The sequence below is a fragment of the Callorhinus ursinus genome, unplaced genomic scaffold, assembly GCF_003265705.2.
Source record: "Callorhinus ursinus isolate GAN/ISIS: 27379988/994484 unplaced genomic scaffold, GSC_fseal_2.0 scaffold19, whole genome shotgun sequence".
Taxonomy (NCBI): Eukaryota; Metazoa; Chordata; class Mammalia; order Carnivora; family Otariidae; genus Callorhinus; species Callorhinus ursinus.
The window spans coordinates 20,486,186-20,505,825 of record NW_027397081.1 but is presented as its reverse complement, the minus strand read 5'-3'; the positions used below and the strand labels follow the sequence as shown (position 1 = coordinate 20,505,825).

Sequence of the window (19,640 nt, the reverse complement as noted above, 5' to 3'; positions counted from 1 at the left end):
GTCCTGCCCGGAAGTTACGTAACGGCGCCGGCCGCGGGTAACTTCCGGGGCGGTGAGGCTGCGGTGGTGGCGGCTGTGCGGGTCGGCGGACCCGAGCGGGGAAGGGGGCCGGTTGAAGGTGTCCGGAGACGGTTTTCTGTGACTCCGCGCTGTGTGCCTAGCTCGAGTCCGTGGAGCTGACGCCTAACCCCCCACCCCCGGTATTCCCCGCGCGAATCTCACACTTGCTCCCGCCAGCCCACTGGGTTTCAGCGCCAGTTTTCCACACTTCTTAACACCCGTCTTCCCGGATTTCGGGACGCACTTGAACCCAAGTGCTGGGACTGCGGCTTTCTTGTATACAGCTCGCAGAAAGGTTTCTTGAGAGCCTATTGGGCCGTGGTTTTACTAGGATCCGGGACGACACTAGTGAGTAGAAAAAAAGGCCTCTGCCTCCACAGGTTAGAATCTAATAGGGAAGACAAGATCTAACACGCAATTTTAATAACATGCTAGCACTAAGTAGGCACTCAGTAAACGTTTCCCTGACGAAACTAAAAGTACGTTTATATAGTGCTAACTTTGTAACCGAGGTCTTATCTAAAATCATCAAATAAGGAGGGTAAGACAGTGGTTTACGGAGCAGTATAGGTAAAGAAAGGCTCAGGTTTGGAAGATGAAAGGCATGTATTCTTGCTTATTGCAGCAATGCCACTAACTAGCTGAGTGAGCCTCTGCCTCATAGGTTTTTCCTGTTTAAAACTGAATATACTGTTTAGAATAACGGGGGCTAATGAGGGTTCTAAGTTGTAAGGTACTCTTACTGACCTAAAATATAATTACAGTTACATATTCAAAACGTAGACTTCTAGAGTTGTATATGGAAATTAAGGAAACTATGTACATAGTTAAAACAAGTGAATTACTGGAGAAAAATGTAACGCTAATGGCTATAAGTAACTTATAATCAGAGTTCAAAAAGAGAGGTTTAGAATTGATGACCCAGGTATGTCATTTATGGAAACTGTAAAAAATAGTGACAGGGTCTGACAAAATGGTTTTAACAAAAGAGGAGTCTTAGGAAAGTTCTTTTATGTCCCTCCATATTGAAGGCTGCCCTGGTTGGACTAGGCTGGGTCTTAATAGAGCAACTCCTCAGGGAGCCAGTGTGCTTTCACAACCATAACTCAAGGCAGCCATAATAGAATCATTTTTGGAAACTGCCAGGAATATGTTTAGCCTACAAAATATCCACAATCATACCTTTGCTAGTATAGATTGCTTCTTGGAACCTGAGAAAAGATAATTGAGTGATAGGAAGAGATTGTCATTTTCTTTTTTTAAATCTGTTTGCCAACTGCATGATTTATTTGCTGTCCAGCTGTATTTTGTCCTTGCAGGCTTTGTGATCTGACTTTATTTTCACTATTCCTCTTCATGTGCTGGTATCATACCTAGTGGGAGGGAAAGTGTGATCATTGCTTTAGTTTCCAAGCTGCTCTGGCCAATGGATTTCAGTGGAATTTGCATTAAAATATTTTTTCATCATTAGAAACATTTCCGTACAACTTACAAAACACTGTGTGCAAGTTTTAGATATTTAGAAAATAGAGTACAAAGAAGATTTTTAAAAATCCATAATGTTGCCACACAGGGTGAGCTGTTTTTAACATGTGTGTTTAATACTTCCATGCATTTTTATGTATGATAGATAACACAATGTTTCCTTTTTTTCCACTTACCATTATTATAGTCATTTTGTGGTATTATGACTGCTTTATAAGCATAATTTCAAACGGATCCTTAATATTCTAGTTATGGCATAATTTTACATGATTACTTCCATGTTGTTTGGTCTTCAGTTGCTGTGAAGTGCATCTTTGTGCACAAAGCTTTTTTTTATACAAGATTATTTAGGGGCTGGGTCTGTGTGCTCCAAACAATATAACATTGTCAAGCAATGTTCAATCACTTATTTTATTCAGAAGAGTATTTATTTAGTGCCCACTATGACACAACTTTTAGGAAACTTAGTTAAGAGGAAAAAACAGGCACCTGTCTGGGTGCCTGGGCAGTATTAATACAGGGTAATAACTTTTATCTCAGGGGTAGGTATTGAATGATGTGGCAGCACATAGTTAGGGAACAGGGGAGGAGATAGGGAAGCCATGTTGAAGAAAATATGGCTGGGCAGACTCTGAAGGAGAGCTAGTGGCCGACCGGTGAAGAACGGAGGAGGGCAGCTTGGGCAGGGGAGACAGCACATTTAAAGGCTCAGCATCATCAGACGCATGGGAGCAATATAATTTTTCTGCTCACCTATATGAGGAAGGGTCTAAATGGCCTATACAAAAATTCTCTGAAGAAATATGCAGCTCTAAAAAGAAATATCCAATGAAAGACAACATGGTATTGTGGGCTGAGTGGGGCCTCTGAAGTCGGACCAAGGTTCTGTTAAGTCCAGACACAGAAATGGAAGTTAGAAGCTAAAATGGGATAATGAGTCAGAAGAGAGAGAAGGGGCTCAACAGCACTTTGCTGTCATTCCCATTTAGTTCTAAGTGGTTGCTATTCAGTGATTGGCTCTAGGTGGAGGAGGCATAGCATCCCCTGGAGGATTAGAAGCACACCTGGGCCCATTAGGAGTCCTGAAGGAGTCCACAGCCCATAACCCCAGCCCTTGGTGAAGTGAATTTCTGGTCTATGATGAAAACCATCACAGCTCCACCCACAGCTGACGCATGGCCCTGGCCTTGCTCTATGCTGTCCTAAACCCCAAGAGCAGGTAAGTTCCTGCATCATTTTGTTTTTAAAGATTTTATTTACTTATTTGAGAGAGAGAATGAGAGAGAGAGAACATGAGAGGGGGGAGGGTCAGAGGGAGAAGCAGACTCCCTGCTGAGCAGGGAGCTCGATGCGGGACTCGATCCTGGGGCTCCAGGATCATGACCTGAGCTGAAGGCAGTCGCTTAACCAACTGAGCCACCCAGGCGCCCAAGTTCCTGCATCATTATCTTCTGGCCCACTCTGCGGGCTGCCACAGGGTCTGGGCAGGGTCAGTGACTTCCACGAAGCAAGCTGGCAAGTTCCTAGGATTTCAGGCCACACCACAGGGTTTCCAGGGATTTCACGTTTTTATTCACTTGGCAGATTGCCCCACATGCTCTTTGGGTTAAGCTGAGTGTGCATCCTAGAAGGGCCATGGAGTAAATATACAGAGAAGAACCTGCCTCCATAAATAGCCTTTAGAACTTTCTCTCCTTGTAGAATGTCTAGACTTTTAGTTTAGTTTCAGTGTTTTTTTTCCTATCCTCGTAGGATGCTCTAGACCTAATTTTTTTAGTTCTTTGACTCTTCAGCTCTAACTTACAGATTTGTTTTCATGCGTTGATTTTATCTTCTCACCTTTAGGAAAACATAATACAGGATGTATGATTCAGCTGAATCCACACTTAGCATTTCTAAAGTGGGTATTTTTGTACATTAGTGTGTGAGGCTTGTGAAGAAGGAGGGAGAGTTTTACTTTCCACAAAATTTCTTGCTCCATGGTTTCTTAACTAAGGGTTTTCATCACCTATTCGGTGGGTGAGATGTTTAGGTTTTGAGGGTTCTAAGCCAGCCAATAATGTCATGAAATCGACCACTGTGTCAATGTTGTGCTTCTGGGTGGTTGTGTCCTTCAAAACACATAAGACACTCAACCAGCTAAAAGAGATGAGCTCAGAGATGTTGGCTCGGAGGAAAAGAAGGATCACATTGAGGTCATTGATGGGGCATCCCAGCATCTTTCTGCTGAGGAGATCAAAAGCTGGGAGCATCTCATAGATGGATAGTAGTCGTTTGTCCCACTGACATAGTCGTGTGAGGTTGTATATTATCACTGGAACCAACAGGGTGTATATTGTTATACTGGAGAGACTGACAATTTGCAAAACTGACAGAGAGGTCAGCCTGCACGTGATCAGATGGGGCACGTGGGTCTCACCACTTAGCAGCCCTGTCTTGATGGAACAGCTGAATTCCTCTTGGAAGAAGACATCCAGGTGGAAGTGGCCAAGGTACATGTAGATGGCTGAGGTGGAGAGGAGCAAGAGGGAGTTCCTCAGCAGGTAGGTGGCCACTAGGGAATGTGAGCGCTGCTTGCATGCCAGGTACCGCTCTAGCAAGGGGAATTCGAAGTACCGTTCTTTCCGTGCCCTGGGCAGGGGAAGAAGGGAGGCAGGGTTAGGAGAGACCATCTAGAACCATATCCTGAGAGAGCCATGTGGGGACGTAATGGAATCTGTGCATCCGAGGTAGCGTTCTTGGCTCACATGGAAATCTGCCTTCCCTGAGCATAACCACTCCTCTCCCCAAAGAGGTGTGTGAATAGATCTTCATTCTCCAACTAATGGGTGCGATGTGGTCAACCCAGTGACTGATCAGTGAATAACCGATGGCCACACTTGATTTCTGCCCAACAAAGCAGACTAAAGCTTCAAGCTAGAATGGGATCCTTAGGAAGCAATAGGCTTATTGAATTAGCACTGGACTGGCAGTCTAGATAGCCACATTCTGGTTCTTGGTCTGTATACTGTGTGGATGATTTTTAGGCCAATTCACCTATTTTATAAAAATAAACATGCTAACAGGTATTTGTTGAGACCTGTCATGTTCAGGCACATGTAAGCCAGTCTCAGCTCTGAAGGTGCTTATGGTCTGGCTTGTGGGGAAGAGGCAGATAAGATATGCAAATAGGAAATAAAAATCATGCTTGATTTGTGGCTAAAATGATGGATACAAACCATGGTGTTGTTAAAGTTAGGAGAGAGGTAATGGCATGGACCAAACTGTTCGGAAACCTTTACAGAGAATACTGTCTTAGAGATGGCCTTCAAGAGGTAGATGGAGTTCAGAAAGACAGATGGGAGAGGAGCTTTTTCCAGAGGAAAAAGCATGCGTACAAACACGAGACAGAATACGGTTCAAGCCTCAGCTCAACGCTTCTCTTGGTGGGGCGTCCCCTGGCCGCCCGACTTAAAACTGCACTACTCCACCACCCTCCAGCTTTGCTGACCCCCTCGCCCAGCTTTACATTTTTTCCCCTTCATGCCACTTATCTACTGCCATGTAGTTTGCTTTCGTGTCTGTTTATTTGTTGTCTGTTTCCCCTCGGTAGAATGTGAGCCCCCTATGGGTAGGGGTAGCTTTGTCTCCTCCCCACCCCTGCCCCCAACACACAGCACACACTGATGGGTCCGAAGCACCCAGAACAGCACCTGGGATGCAGTAAAGGATTCATGAATGCTTCAGTGAATGAAGGGTTATTCAGGAGCAGAGGAGGAGACTGCCTGGGTGGAGTGGGAGGTCTCTGTCACTTGGTGGTCAGAGGCGTGAAAAAGTAGTTGGTGACAGTGTGTAGAAGGCCTTGGACAAATAGTTGGGAGAATTTGGGTCTTTTTCTGGAGGCACGGGGGGGAGGGTTTGAGCGGGGGGAATGGTATATGGAAGTGGTACATTAGAGACATTAGTCCCTTTGTGACTCGGGGTGTTCATCTGTCAACTAAGGAAGAGTGCTTTCTCTCCTCCCTGTAGAGAAATGATAGAAAGTGAGTGAGATGGTGTGTTAAACACTTTGGATTCTTGAGAAGGATGGTACAGAGGAGAGTTTAAAGATGACCCTGCAAGGATATCATGTTAACGTGCAGCTGAGTCCTTCAGAAAGGGGTGGAAGAGGCCACTCACTTCTCCAGCTCATCCCAGAAAACATGAGGGTCTGAGCTCTTTTGCCGGATCTTCAACATGTGCTGCACCAGGCGGATGGAGCGATTATAGGATTTGTCCAGTTCGCTGATGATGAAGAGCAGATCTGAGCTGAGGGCCGGCGCCGCTGCGTACTGCCACAGCAGAACGGGCAGGTACATGACCACAGCCAGGGCCAGCAGGGAGTAGGGGAGGGCCTGTGGGGCGAGAGTGAGCTGAGGAGGGAGGCCAGGGTGCAGGGGCCTTGTAGAGAGAGCTCTGAGTGAGGGGCTCTCATTCCCTGCTTCCTGCCTCAGAAAGGGGAGGCAGTGTGGGGAATGAGCCACCACAGGCCCAGGACTTAAGGCTCTCTGCGACTTGGCTGAATATAGTGAAGCCCAGAGGAGAAGGGATGGTGGATCTCTCTGCTCCCCAGCTCCACTCCTCGGATCTGGAGTCTCTGTAGGTGTGGAGGACCCCGGGGAGGGCAAAGGGAGGGAGAAGGACAGAGGGAGGGAAGGAAGGAGAGAGCGGGGGAGAAGGGGACAGAGAGAGAACATGAGAACACACCCCCCATTCCCTATGAGTGTTAGCCTGGGTCGCTAACCAGAGATCACGGCCAACTGTGGTCACGGCGTCGCATCTTAGGGGGAGAGCGACCTTCATCCTCAATCTTCATTCTCCATCAACCTCTCTTTCTCTGACTGCTCCAAGTTCTTATTGCTAGGCATCCAGAGTCTGTTAGCTTTCAAAGCCCAGCCAGGGGCCCCAACGTCGCTGAGGGGAGGAGGTCAAATCCCACATCTTCCATGCCTTCCCTGACTCCTCTCCTGTGCAGTGGTCCTTTCATCTCTGCAGTCGTGGTCATGCCAAACGACACCCTCAGGGACTGCCTTGGGATTCGTTGGGGGCTACTTCTGTTATGCATGTACACAAGCTGACATTGACGTGTGTGGGAGTCTTGTGTTCTCAACTAGACAATATGCTACTTGAGATAAGCCACTATTTTGGCCACAGTAAAAACTCTACTTGTTATAAGCTTTTTGAAGCTACATTTGTGCTAGGTACTTCACATGCATATTTCTTTTGATCATCAGGAGGATGCTGCCGGGCAGGCACTATTAATATCTCTATCTTATAGACAAGGAGACTGAAGCACGAGAAGGTTATGTGACCTGGCCAGGGTTACGCATCTCGTGGGTGGGGGAGCAGGATCGGGAACTAGGCAGTCTGATTTTGGGGCTTATTCCCTTAAAGGCTACTTGACTATGGCTTTTCTTGAAGCAGGGTTGCTTTTTATATTAGAGGAGAGTTTGAAGAAAAAGAGGAAGGATGCATATTTGGTGGCAGCTAGGTAGAGAAGAAAAAGGTGTGTGTGTGTTTCTGAACTAAACACCAGAGACAGGTTAGGAAAACTATACCAGTCCACTCGAGAAAATCAGGACCTTTTCATTCCTGTTCAAGAAATGGCATTTCTTGAAAATAAACTTCACCCCCAGAGATTCTGTTTCAGTGGGTTTGTAGTGGAGCCAGGGAATCTGGGTATAAAGAGCACTCAGGCGATCCTGACAGACCGTTTAACTCTTTTCTGCCATTTGAATCCCATCTGCAATATCTTGACCTTGTTGCCGTCTGGGTCCCGCTTGAACACTTCCAGTGACAGAGACCCCCATGAACTCTTTCCATTAAGTCTCTGGTTTTGTCTGAGTCCCAGACCTGTGCGGCCTTTGGAGGCCTTGTAAACTGTCATAACTGGAAAATGTCATGAGTGAGTTCCGATTCAACATCGTGAATTGGAAACCCATGATGACTTCTCCCTCTTGAAGCCCCACAAGAATGACAATAAGGGGATAAAAAAAAGACCTAATTCTATCAGGACAAGGAAAACAGGAGACAAGAGCCATAAAATGTTGCAAGCTGGAAAGCAGTAGCATGCTAGGAAACAGTGGCCCGTGGGCAGGATGGGGAGTTGAGGCAGGCCAAGCCAGCTGTTTTTGCAACACAGAGCTGGAAAGACCCAGGAACTGCAGATATGAGGTACCTCTGAAAATGGGGGTACAGGTGGGGCTGCTAACAGGAGTATTGAAAAAACAGACCCACCGATCCTCCCTGTAACATGACGCACTGATCAAGTGACTGCCCTTTCCATCCCCTGGCAGAGGCTTGTGGTTCACTCTTTGGAAACCTTAAACCAAAGAGCTTTTGCACTTGGCTCCATTGAGGGCAGGGGAACAGCACTGAGAACTGCATTAGTTCACCTAGTATTCACTAGGTGCTGAGACCCACAGCTGAGTTCCTAGAGGGTTGGCAGCCGAGCTTAGTACCCACTGCCCCCTGACCCCTTTGCACAGATTAAGGGTCCAGTGATTCTTCTTGGGGACCGGCCTAAGAGAAAGGATTACACACACTGATACTTGAGGTTTCCCCAATGAAATGGCCCAAAGCCTTCACTGTAATCAGAAGGCTGGTCAGCCAGCCTTACCCATAGGCACGAAGCTTCCAATCAGATAAAAGTGGGCGACCAAAGATCACTGGACACTTGAAGAAACATGAGAGTCAATGATGAAAATAAAAAAGCAGGGGGCAGGGTGGTGAAGAGACCAGAGAGAAGACAATGATGTGGCTCTGGCCTGCCCCGCCCCGCCCCGCAGTGGCCAGATGGAGCCCAGCCCACCTTACCTTGTGAGGCCACAGGGACTTCATCTTGTGCTGGCCCAGCTCATCCAGTTCGTGGTGAACAAGCGAGTCCCAGCAGGAACTGTCCACATAGGCGGCCTGCCGGATGCTGAAGTTACTGGGACAGAAGCAGCGGATGGGAGGCCCTGGAATAGGAACACAGCTTGGAAGCAGCCCGGAGCTGGAGCGGAGGAATGGGGACCCAGGGATCACCCAGCTGAGAGCCTTCCAGGGGTTGCCTCCACAGCTCTGCCAATTTCTGTCTCTGGCAGGCACTTTCTCCATCCTAGGCCCCAGTTTCTGGGGGCCGCATGGCCAAGTCACCACAGGTCTGTTTGGCTCAGGCCTGCCCATGTGACTGGCCTTTGACGTGGGTTCTTTCCTCTCGGAGCTCCCCCTGGACTCCCAGACACGCAGGCAGTGGGGGTGCCCCACACTCCTGGGTTTGGGGGTGAGACCTTCCTGAGAGGACTGACATCTTCTAGGTTCTAAACTTTAGAGGGTTAATTGCCTGGGCTTCTGCGCCCACATCAAGAGAAAGGGTGAGCAGGTTGTGCTGAAAGGATAGTGGGCTCGGTCGGGGGAGAGTTTTGTTTTTCCGTCATTCTCTAGAGCGAGAAAGAAATGGGAACCAATGGTTCTCTCCATCTTGTGGGTGAATGAAGAGGCAGTGCAAGGTTGATATAACTCGTTGGGAAACATAGGAAGCTAATCGCATAGCCAGGAAAGAAAGTCAGAAATCCCAGTTCTCAGGAAGTCTACCTTTTCTTTAACAGAGGAAATTTGCTGAGTTAATCTAGTGCCTAGAACAGCAGATGTACGTGTTTGTTCATGTCTGTGTGTGTGGCCACAGTCTGTGGAGAAGAAGGAATGGATTTATTTAGCACGTATGATATGTCAGGCTCTTAACATATGTCCTCAAGTTGGAAGCCTTGGAGGGGGAGAGAAGGAGAAGGCTGAGGTGGTAAGAGACTCGTCTAAAGCATGGCTGACTAGGACCGTTAGCGGTCCTGTGTCCTGAAAACATGGAACTCCAATCTCTCTCATCCGTATGAAAATCAAAATAAAAGTTTATTTTATTGCAATGCATAAAATATATGAAATACTGAGCTTTAAGCTAAATAACTTTATTACAAAAGTTGGGAAATGACTTTCAAAATTTTCGGTGCCTCTGCTCTCTTGGTGCCCTTAACCGCTACATCGCCTGCCTTTTGGGTAATGCCCAGGCCAGAGTCACAAAAGCTGGACAGTGTGGGAGCTGTCTCACTTCAGAGCCCAGGCACAGAGGGAAACAAAGCGGGGTCTCTCGTACACTGGGTCTTGGAGGCCACTTACCGGAGGAGAACTCCTGGGCAAATGCCAGGGACATCAGCAACAAGGGGAAGCCCACAGCTATGAACTTGACCGTGCGGTCCAGGGGAAGTTCCAGGCGCAGTCCTTTGAGGCGGGGGCCTCTCCGGTCGGGCAGCAGGGCATCTGACAGCATGTATTCTGCAGCTGCGTGCGCGAGCGACATGGTGCCAGGGACCTTCGGGGTGCGGTGGTGGCAGGAAGGGTCCCAGGACAGTGGTGTGGGGAGATGGCCCCTTCAGGCCGCTGGCTTTGAGCGGACAGTGCCTGCAGCCCCAGCCTCGCAGGGATCTGTGCTAGAAGCAGGCACTGGTTCTCTAAATAACCGGCCAGGCCCTGAGCCAGGCATCTGGTAATTAGAGGGAGGCATAGCTTAGTGGGTCCTCACTGGAGGAGGGTCGGGCGTCAGCTGGGGCTGGTGCCAGGCTGCTCTCTCTGGATTGTCCCTGAGCAGATGGAGCCCCGTGGCTTTATGCTGCCCTCTCATTAATAAAGTATTTTTGGTGGGGTGGTGGCGAGAAGGAGGGCTGTGGAGCCAGGGCCCCCCATGTAATTGGTGTGGAATTTGGGTGGAGATTGTTTAAATCTGTCGAAGGCCCTCATTTTGTGGTTAGGGTGGGAGTGGGGCCCCCAAGACCTAGCTAGGATTGTTGCTCCTACATTGTATTCTTTGTCTCCGTGATCATTTTCGCCTTGGGCCCAGGTTCTTTCCCAGAAACTACTCTGTATTTGCTGTTAGATTTCCTTCCCTGCCTCTGGTCTTCTCCCACAGTGTTTCAACCACATACATACAATTTCCATCTATTTACAATTTTTTTTTTAGCCCTGTCAGTTCTCTAGAAAGCTGGGGGATGGGTGGCAGTATTGAATAGTGGAAAGAACATGGCCTTTAAAATTTGGAGGAAAAAGTCTCCCACTGTAGACCCAGCAGTACTCAATTTTTTTTTTTTTATTACGTGACTTTAGGCAGTCACTTTTCGTTCAGTATTCTCATCTATCAAATGGTATTATGTTGTAATCTTACAAGATTGTGAGGATTGATTAAGAGTATTGTATGTGAGGGTGCTTTGTAAACTAAAGTGTAGGGCAAATGTCAACTCTATTTCAACTTGGTGGAGTTGGGTGTGTGGAAGAGCAAACACTGGGCATAGGGCACTCTTGTCTCTAGCACCACCTCTAGACTTGGCAAGAGAGGACCTGACCTTGGCCTTCACACTGGGCCCCTTTGGCTGTATCCTTACAAGGCAAAGAGTCCCTGGGGCTAGGGGGAAGTGTCCATTGGGAGCACATGCTCCGGCTGTAGGCCACTCTCCCAGCACCTGGGACACTGTAATTCCCTGTTGAGGTGGCCCCGGCCTGCTTCCAGGGCCGGTACAGGCCTTTTCCTCAGGTGCATCCTCCCAAGGGGTAGATCATGCTGTGCACTCCTGGGCTTAAACTGCTTGTTGTAGGGATCTGGATAGAATTTAAAAGTCGTGGAGTGCCCACACATGTAACTGTGAGGCTCTGGCAATGTGGGACTTAGGTGGTTTGGGAAGAAGGGATCTGGGAAGTCTGAGGATTCTAAATTCAAACCTGGCATTCCTGATCATGAATGATTATTATCATTATGTGTGTGTGTGTCTATGTGTGACAAGGTAGGCGGATAGAACATATTTAACAACTTGATTTATAACTTTAAAATGTTTAGATATATGGTCTGTGGGCCTCTATTTGAACTGTTTTTCCTGAGCTCACAAATGTCCAGGCTGGGCCTGCCTCTCTTTCATCCCCAGGCTAGAGGCCAACTCTGATTCAGAGCTGCCCTGTGTGCAAAGTGGAATGATCCAGGCATGGGAACAGGATCTGTTCTATTTCGCATGAGTCTCTCCACACTCTCATTTCTGTATCTTTTCACTGTGTGTGTTTTTGCCAAATGTTCATTATTGGCTTGTATGTGTGTATTTTCTTTTTGCCTAAATCATTTTACATTTTGTTGGAGTATAATTTACATTGATATGCACATATCATAAGCGTAAAGTTCAATAAACTTTTTTTGATCAAGAACTAGAACCTTGCTAACACCCCAGAAGCCACCTTTGTCTTCCTTCCTAAGTATAGTTTCCCAAAAGATAATCATTATGCTAACTTCTAATAACATACGTTAGTGTTGTCTTCTTTATACTTTTCTAGAAACGGCATCATATGGATATCCTCTTTTGTGTCTGGCTTCTTTTGCTCTGCATTTATTCTTGGTTTTTTCGGTGGTTTCAGTTTGTTAAAATTTGGTTAAAGATTTTACATTTATATTTACAAAAAAGAACAAGCTTGATCCTGTTTTCCTTTCTTGGAGGCACTTTGGCACGTAATGCTGGCCTTATGAAAAGAATTAGAAAATACTTCTTTTTAATTTGTTCTCTGGGAAAGTTTGTGCAAGATCGGTGTCAATTCTCTTCACTAAATATTTGCAAGAATTCATAAGTGAAGCCATCTAGGCATGGGGTTTTCTTTGTGGGGAAGTTTTAGTTAATGGATTCAGTTTCCTTAATAAATATTTGACTATTCAGATTTTCTGGTCTCTCTTCTATTAGCTTAAATACACTAGTTTTCTATTGCTGCATAAAAACTGTACTAAAACTGAGGGCTTAGAACAGGCATATATTTACTTAACCTCCTCAGTTGCCTGTTGATGAACACTCATTTTGCTTATACTCCTTGTGCCACCGAAAATGTGTATTTCCCCTTGTGGTCCTTCAAGAGAATTCAATTGGGATATATACCGAGGATCTAGAAGTTTTAGGTCATAGGGCAGCATATAGTCACTTTATCTTAAGCAGTATATTGTTCTCTAGAATGGCCATGGTGCATAAAGTTCATCTCAAAGAGTCTGTAGATCAGAAATTTAAGAGCAGCTTGGCTGGGTTGTTCTGACTCAAGATCTCTCACGAAGTTATAGTCAAGATGTTGAATGGGTTTGCAGACAACCAAAGGCTTTGGTGGGACTGGAGGATCCAAATCCAGGTGCACCCAGTGATTATTGGCTGGAGTCTCATTGGGTGTTGGCAGGAGGCCTCCATTTCTTATCATGGGGGCCTCTCCATGGGGGCAACATGGCAGCTGGTTTTCCCAGAGCAGATGCTCCAACAGATAGATCAAACAGGAAACTGTAATGCTTTTCAGGACCTCACCTCTGACGTTGCAAGGGCTCTTTCTATTTTTTTCCTGTTCAATAGAAGGGAACCATGAAATCCAGCCCATATTCAAGGGGAGGGGAATTAGGCACCACATTTTGAAGGGAGTGTCAAGAAATATGTGGAACGTTTTAAAAACACTACAGGTGACTAGTTGAATTTTTGAGGAAATTATCCATTTTTCATCCAAATTGTCAAATTTGTTTTGCATATAGTATTTATTATATCCTCTCATATTGTAGCAATATTTTTATCATGAAAACATTAAATGTAAAGCAAAGTTGAAAGCTTATACAGTGAACATCTATAATATTTCTACCATTAGCATATTTTACTCTGCTTGATTTTTTTTTTAAAGATTTTACTTATTTATTTGACAGAGAAAGACACAGTGAGAGAGGGAACACAAGCAGGGGGAGTGGGAGAGGGAGAAGCAGGCTCTCCACTGAGGAGGGAGCCCGATGCAGGGCTCGATCCCAGGACCCTGGGATCATGACCTGAGCCGAAGGCAGACGCTTAACGGCTGAGCCACCCAGGCACCCCACTCTGCTTGATTTTTTACACATCTATCTACCCATCCCTCTATTTACCCATCAATCTATGTTATTTTTCTGGGTACATGTCAAAGTAATGGCAAATATTCACTTACTTCTCCCTAAATACTTCACCATGCATATCACTAATTATACTTAAAATATGTTTACAGTTTGTTTCTTTTAAGGTAAAATTTATGTACAATGATGCACAAAGCTTAAGTGTGCATACACAGAATTTGACAAATGCATACACAGGTGTAATCCACACCTACTCAAGATTAGAACGTTCTCATCACTCCAAAAAATTCCATTTTATTCTTTTTTAAGGATCCTAATTTTCTGGTGAAAAACCCCACACTTTCATCTAATTCATCCATCCTCTATTTTCTTGATCATATTAATCAGAATTGTTTTAAAATCCTTGTTGCCAACTCCAGAATTGGGATGATCTGAAGATCTGCTTCTACTGTCTCCTTTTTGCAAGTGGTCTTACCTCCTTGTCATTTTTGCACTATATGCTGAACATTGTGGATAAAAGAACTAACTGTAAGAACCAGAGATGGCTCTAGATGATGCTATCTTTTGCCAGAGATGTTTCCCCTTTCTTTTGTTAGGTACAGAGGGTAAGATGCTGATCACTGAATCCGATCAGGGACTGAGCTGAGTTAGGTCAGTGCTGGGGTTTTAATAAGATTCATTCCACAACTTAGTTTTTTTCTAATCTTAGAGCCTGATCTTTCCAGATTTTTGATTGGGAGTCTGTTGGGTCTTTGTCTCTTAATCTCTGAAAGACTGGAGAGGTTCTATTATCCTCTTTAGAGGATTTCAGCTTAATCCTTTAGCCTCCCACTGCATGTAGTTAGTTTCACAATATGACCCCTGTTTTGAAGGACAGACGGACTGGGTGAGTTTGTATCAGTGAGTTGAATGCAGGCTCCTTCCCTGTGCAGTGTCTTTGTTTCCTAAATACCGCAGAGTGTAGGAGATTTCACTGTTGGTCTAGTGCAGGGTGAGTTGGCACCCACAAGCAGAAAATTCCTCCAGGGTAAAAATTCCTGGACATTGTCCTCTTACCTTGAAATGGGGCTGTCCCATCTGGAAGTCTAATTTATCTTGTCCTCATTTCTTCCATAGCTTCCTGATATCCTGATAAAAAAACGTAATTCTATAGTTAATATAGCCTTTTATTCCCTGCCATGACATACTGCACTTTACCCAAAAGTCTATGTACTAGAATTTTAATATTCATAAGTGATTTTGTGTTTTATATCTCATTTTCTTTCTTTTTTTTTTTTAACTCAGCCCCGTGCCTCTAAAGTCAATTCATGTTGCTATGTTCACAGCTAACCTGTTGTTTTTACTGCTGCAAAATATTTCATTTTACCTCCTCATTTGCCTGTTGATGAACACACATTTTGCTTATGCCACAGAAAATGTACATTTCCTTTTGTGGTCCTTCAAGAGAATTCCACTGGGATATATATGGAGGACCTAGAAGTTTTAGGTCATAGGGCAGCATGTAGTTACCTCGTCTTAAGTCATATCGTACTGCTCTCTAGAATGGCCGCGGTGCATAAAGTTTCTTACATTTCCACATCTTCACCGATAGTTAACACCATTCGACTTTAAAATTTGTGTCAGTCTTGTTGAATATAAAGTAGAGGTTCTCAAAATGTTGTCCAGGAGCCCCTGAGAGTACCTGAGGAGCTTTTAGGGGGTCCATAAGGTCAAAACTATTTTCATACTAATATTAAGACACTGTTTGGTCTTTTAACTCCCATTCTTGCAGGACGGTGTAGTGGTGTTTTCCAGAGGCTTCATGATATGTGATATTTCAATGGCTTCTCCTATAGCAAGCAATCCAAGAGGGAACAATCGGAGCATGAATGCATCAAACCCATAGAAGAATCTCAGAGCTTTTGCTGAGGGCTTTGGACTCGCCCTCTCTGACACTGATGTGGAGGATGCTGGAGAGAAAAGGCATAGGAAACAAAGATTGTTAATAGCGACGACAATGTTGAATTAAGCCGAAAAGAAAATTGTCACATCAATATCACGCATGCTAGTATATGGGAGAAGTAATGGCTGATGAATAACTCACAAAAGGACAATTTTAATACCAGGCACAATGTCTATTGTTGAACCAGTCAACCCCATTATAAATACCACAACTATCAGCCGGGATCTGGCTTGATGAGACCTGATGACAGCATACTGTGGTCAGCATGTAACCCTCAGCCACTGAGAAACACAAGCTAGGAACAGAGCTGTGACATGCTGTCCTCAAATGGTGTCTCTGACACAAAGTTCATCAGTACCTTAGGGGTAATCATAGAGCAGTTGCCGAGATCCACAAATTACAAGTTTCTGATGAAGTAGTATACGGGAGTGTGAAGCTGAGAAGTAAGAAATATTAGAGCAATCAAGACCAGGCTCCCCACCGTGGTGCTCTCTAGTAGAGGAGCTGGAGCCCTGGCTGCCTTGTGCAGCCCCTGAGAATGAACTCTCTCCCCGTAGAGGTATGTTGTGCAGCAGTTCTCTTCCAGGTAGGAGGCCAGGTATGAGCATCTGTCCCCACTGAACTGTGTTTTACTCATCTCACTACACTCAGTGTTTGTTAGGAGTCAGATGAGCTGGGCAGTGTTTCAGAGATCAGCATGGTTAGAGGAAATGGCCGAGGCCTGGAGTTTTTACTGCCTCCAGTCTTTTCATACATTTAGAGATAAAGCTTTTTGTGTTGCATTTCTTGGGTCTGGACGTGTATTTTGCTTCAGAAATTTAATCTCCTTTTTCATAGAGGCAATCCCAAAATATTCACCAGAACATGATAATGTAAAGCTGACATTATCCTAAATCCAGGGAGTACAACGTGGTGTGGTTATAGTTATACCAAGGACTGAATGACAAGTCCTGTCCTTATCTACAAAGTGAGAAGTCAAAATATCAACTCTTAAGGTGTTCTGTAAACCCAAAATGGGATAATGCATATGGAAATATCTTTTTCAAATGCTCAGTTGCTATAGAAATATGAATTGCCATTAGGCAGCTGGAAATTGACTTTAGATTTTCCCTGGACCTGAAGCTCTATGATTCAATACAGCAGGAGAGGTTAGTTACCAGCTAAATCAGAGGGCAGTAGTTGGGGTGACAGTACCATGTGGTCAAAAAGGGGTACAGTCTGCATTCTGACAAGCCATGCATATCAGTATTTTTTTTATTATGTTCAATTAGCCAACATGGGTGATGGGTATTAAGGAGGGTATGTGTGGTTATGCATATCAGTATTAATGGAGATCGACTCATTGCATTTTATTTAATTAATTTATTTTTTAAGATTTTACTTCTTATTTGACAGAGAGAGAGCACACAAGTAGAGGGAGCAGTAGAGGGAGAGAGAGAAGTGGGCTCCCCACTGAGCAGGGAGCCCGATGTGGGGCTCGATCCTAGGACCCTGGGATCATGACCTGAGCCAAAGGCAGATGCACAACCAACTGACCCACCCTTGTGCCCCGACTCACTGAATTTTAATGCACACAGTTGTAGAAGTTAGAAGACCATGAAGAAACTGTTTTACATGCCCGCATGTGATATATGCATGATGTAGCCAAAGATGAAGGAAAGAAATAAAAAACAAGGAATTGTATATATCCACAAAAAAGATGTAAATTCTCACACTTATCTGTGAAAAATTATATATGCTTGTGAGTGTATGTCTTGGAAACTGTAAAAAAGCGGAAAAGAAGTAGGATATAGTACTTTGTGTATTTATGCCAGTAACTAGATTTTCTTTGTATGTGAAACTGAATCCAAATTGGTAGTTGGGTTAAGCCCCATGATGCTGGAAAGTCAGCATCTATGACTCCCTATGGTGTTCTATTAAAGAAAGATGAGATTATATCAACTGAGAATTTTATAGCTTGAAAAATTCAGGAATCAGAATAATTTTATAGCTTAAAAATTGGGTAGATTAGGCTTGGAATAGAGCTTATCTCAATAAAATTGAGAAAAAAGATGAGTTCTATCTATTGGTCTTTCTGTACTCAGAGGAGCTCAGGAAAAGTCAGGTTAGGTCCGGGTTAGAAGTAGGTGAAACCAGGAATAGAACATAATATGTTCACAGATCAAAAGAAAAATGATTTGAGTGGGGAACCAGATCCCCCTCCTCTGTGGATCCTTTATATTGGGGTCCCAAGAAGTCTGTCCTTAAATTCCCATCTTATGTCATTCTCCACCCTGAGAGTAGAGTAGGCAGAAATATTAGGAAGAAGCACATAGAAAGTCACGGGGACAGCATTCACTCTAGAAAAAAGAAAATAGAATCAGGAAAGAAACATACTCATAGTACAGTACACATTAAGTATTAAGAAATTCAAACCGCGATGTACCTATGTTGGGGGGGTAGGAGAGAAGAATTGGGGGTTCAGTGAGTGTAAGAGAACTAAATCCAAATCAAATCCAATTCCCTTAGCAAATAACTCATAATAACTATAATGAGTTAGAAACTATTCTGGGCCCTGAATTAGCGAACAATGTCTAAATTATGTCTAAATAACTAAGTGAATCAACAAATAGCACTGTAAGCATATTATTTAAGTCTGTTTCCCATCTTGACTGTGTGACCCTGAGCAAGTTATATGACCACAGGAAGCCTAGGCTCCCTTAGCTAGAGCTTGGGAATTACTATAGTAGCTACTTCATAGGATCGTGAGGTTTAAATCACCGTGGGACCTGGTAAATAGCAAGTGTTCAATAAATGTTAACTCTTGTGTTGTTTATTATTATTATTTACATGCTCACATCATGGTATTTAACCAAAGCGCTAGTATCTCCACAGGGGCAAAGTACTCAAATCTTAGACATGTTTTCTAGAAGCGTGCATCCTCATTGTTGGGAATCTAAACTGACAGACATCTGTGTCTAAGATTTATTTCCTAAAATAAAAATAATTTAAATTCTAGTTACTTTAGTTGCTTTACTTATATAATTAATGCCATTTGCATAATTCAGTAGAGTTTATGCATTCCTTTCACACATTTAAATCATTTAATCCTCATAAATATCTTGGGGGCAGATGGTACTTATTAGCAGGAATTGTAATATGTTTTTTATCGGTGAAGAAACTCAAGAGCAGATAGATTAAGAGATTTGCTCAAGGTCACAGAACTGAGAGATGACTTGGAACTTGAAACCGAAGAACTTTTTTTTCCCCTTGCCTCTAGTTCAGTGGTTCTTAACATGTGGTTCCCAGATCAGCACCATCGGCACCCCCTGGGAATTTGTAATATAAACCTTGGGCCCCACCCAGATCTATCAAAATTCTGGAGATGAAGCCTGCAATCTGAGTCTTAACAACTTTTCTAGGCGATTCTGATGTACATGAACATTTGACAGCCGCTGTGTTCTAAGTTTGTAGCCTTTTAAATATATACACCTGTGTCTCTCAGGCACTTTATTCTTGATGTCTTGCTATTAGCACAGCATATGGAAAAAGAGGAATGCTGTATTAGTATGATAATTTTTTTTTTTTTTAATCTTCCAGGAAACTGAAGCTCAAAAAGTTACTCAAGTTACCAGGTAGCTAGTAAGATACGGAGCTGGGCCTGGGACCTAGGACCCCCGGCCACCAGCCCATCCTGTAACACACTGTTTTGCTAGAACTGACTTTTTGTTGGACTTTATTTATTTATTTTTAAAAGATTTGATTTACTTACTTGGGAGAAAGACAGAGATAGCGAGAGAAAGCAGGAGTGGGGAGGAGAGGGAGAGGCAGGCCTCCCGCCGAGCAGGGAGCCCGATGCGGGGCTCGATCCTAAGACCCCGGGATCAGACCTGAGCCGAAGCAGACGCTTAACCGACGGAGCCACCCAGGCGCCCCAAGATTTTATTTTTTAAAGTAAAATTGATTTACTGGATTTCTGGAGATAAACAGAGGGATCTTATTACTGTTTCATAAGCATTTTTTTTAATTTCAAAAGCAATATGTGTACATGAAAAAAATGAGAAAATGTAAGTAGGTAAGAAAAAAATGAGAAATTCAAAACACCATATTTCCTCTATCTAATAATGACCATTCTTAATTACTTAATATCTACCTTCCAGATATTTTTGTGTGGATACATGTGCCTTTTTTTTCCTTGAAATGAGACCATATTATAGACACTGTTTATAACTTACCTCTTTGTGTTGCATTAAAAAAATACATGGTTTC

The 19,640-nt window shown here is 44.2% G+C and overlaps 1 protein-coding gene and 1 long non-coding RNA gene across 3 annotated transcripts; one reads left to right on the top strand and one right to left on the bottom strand.

The window, feature by feature from the left end:
* The first annotated feature begins 51 nt into the window (after positions 1-51).
* Positions 52-18,389, top strand: LOC141374548 (uncharacterized). 2 transcript variants are annotated; one of them, XR_012381541.1, is made up of 2 exons: positions 52-408; positions 15,222-18,389. It is a non-coding gene; the product is annotated as an uncharacterized lncRNA (long non-coding RNA). The 2 variants fall into 2 exon arrangements; XR_012381542.1 differs by having other exon boundaries at positions 52-440.
* PANX3 (pannexin 3) lies at positions 3,489-10,001 on the bottom strand. Its single transcript, XM_025893859.2, has 4 exons — positions 9,712-10,001; positions 8,380-8,522; positions 5,704-5,918; positions 3,489-4,176 (listed from the first exon to the last, which is right to left on the bottom strand). The coding sequence occupies exons 1-4, from the start codon at positions 9,890-9,892 to the stop codon at positions 3,537-3,539; spliced, it is 1,179 nt and encodes a 392-aa protein (XP_025749644.1). The 5' UTR covers positions 9,893-10,001; the 3' UTR covers positions 3,489-3,536.
* Positions 18,390-19,640: the final 1,251 nt, after the last annotated feature.

Bases quoted from the DNA above. Each gene is read 5' to 3' on its own strand.
- PANX3 (XM_025893859.2), bottom strand. From the start codon at position 9,892: ATGTCGCTCGCGCACGCAGCTGCAGAATACATGCTGTCAGATGCCCTG. The intron at 8,523-9,711 runs GTAAGTGGCCTC...TTCCTATTCCAG, and splicing joins TGCCCAGGAGTTCTCCTCCG to GGCCTCCCATCCGCTGCTTC. The intron at 4,177-5,703 runs GTGAGTGGCCTC...TCCCCTGCCCAG, and splicing joins TTCTGGGATGAGCTGGAGAA to GGCACGGAAAGAACGGTACT.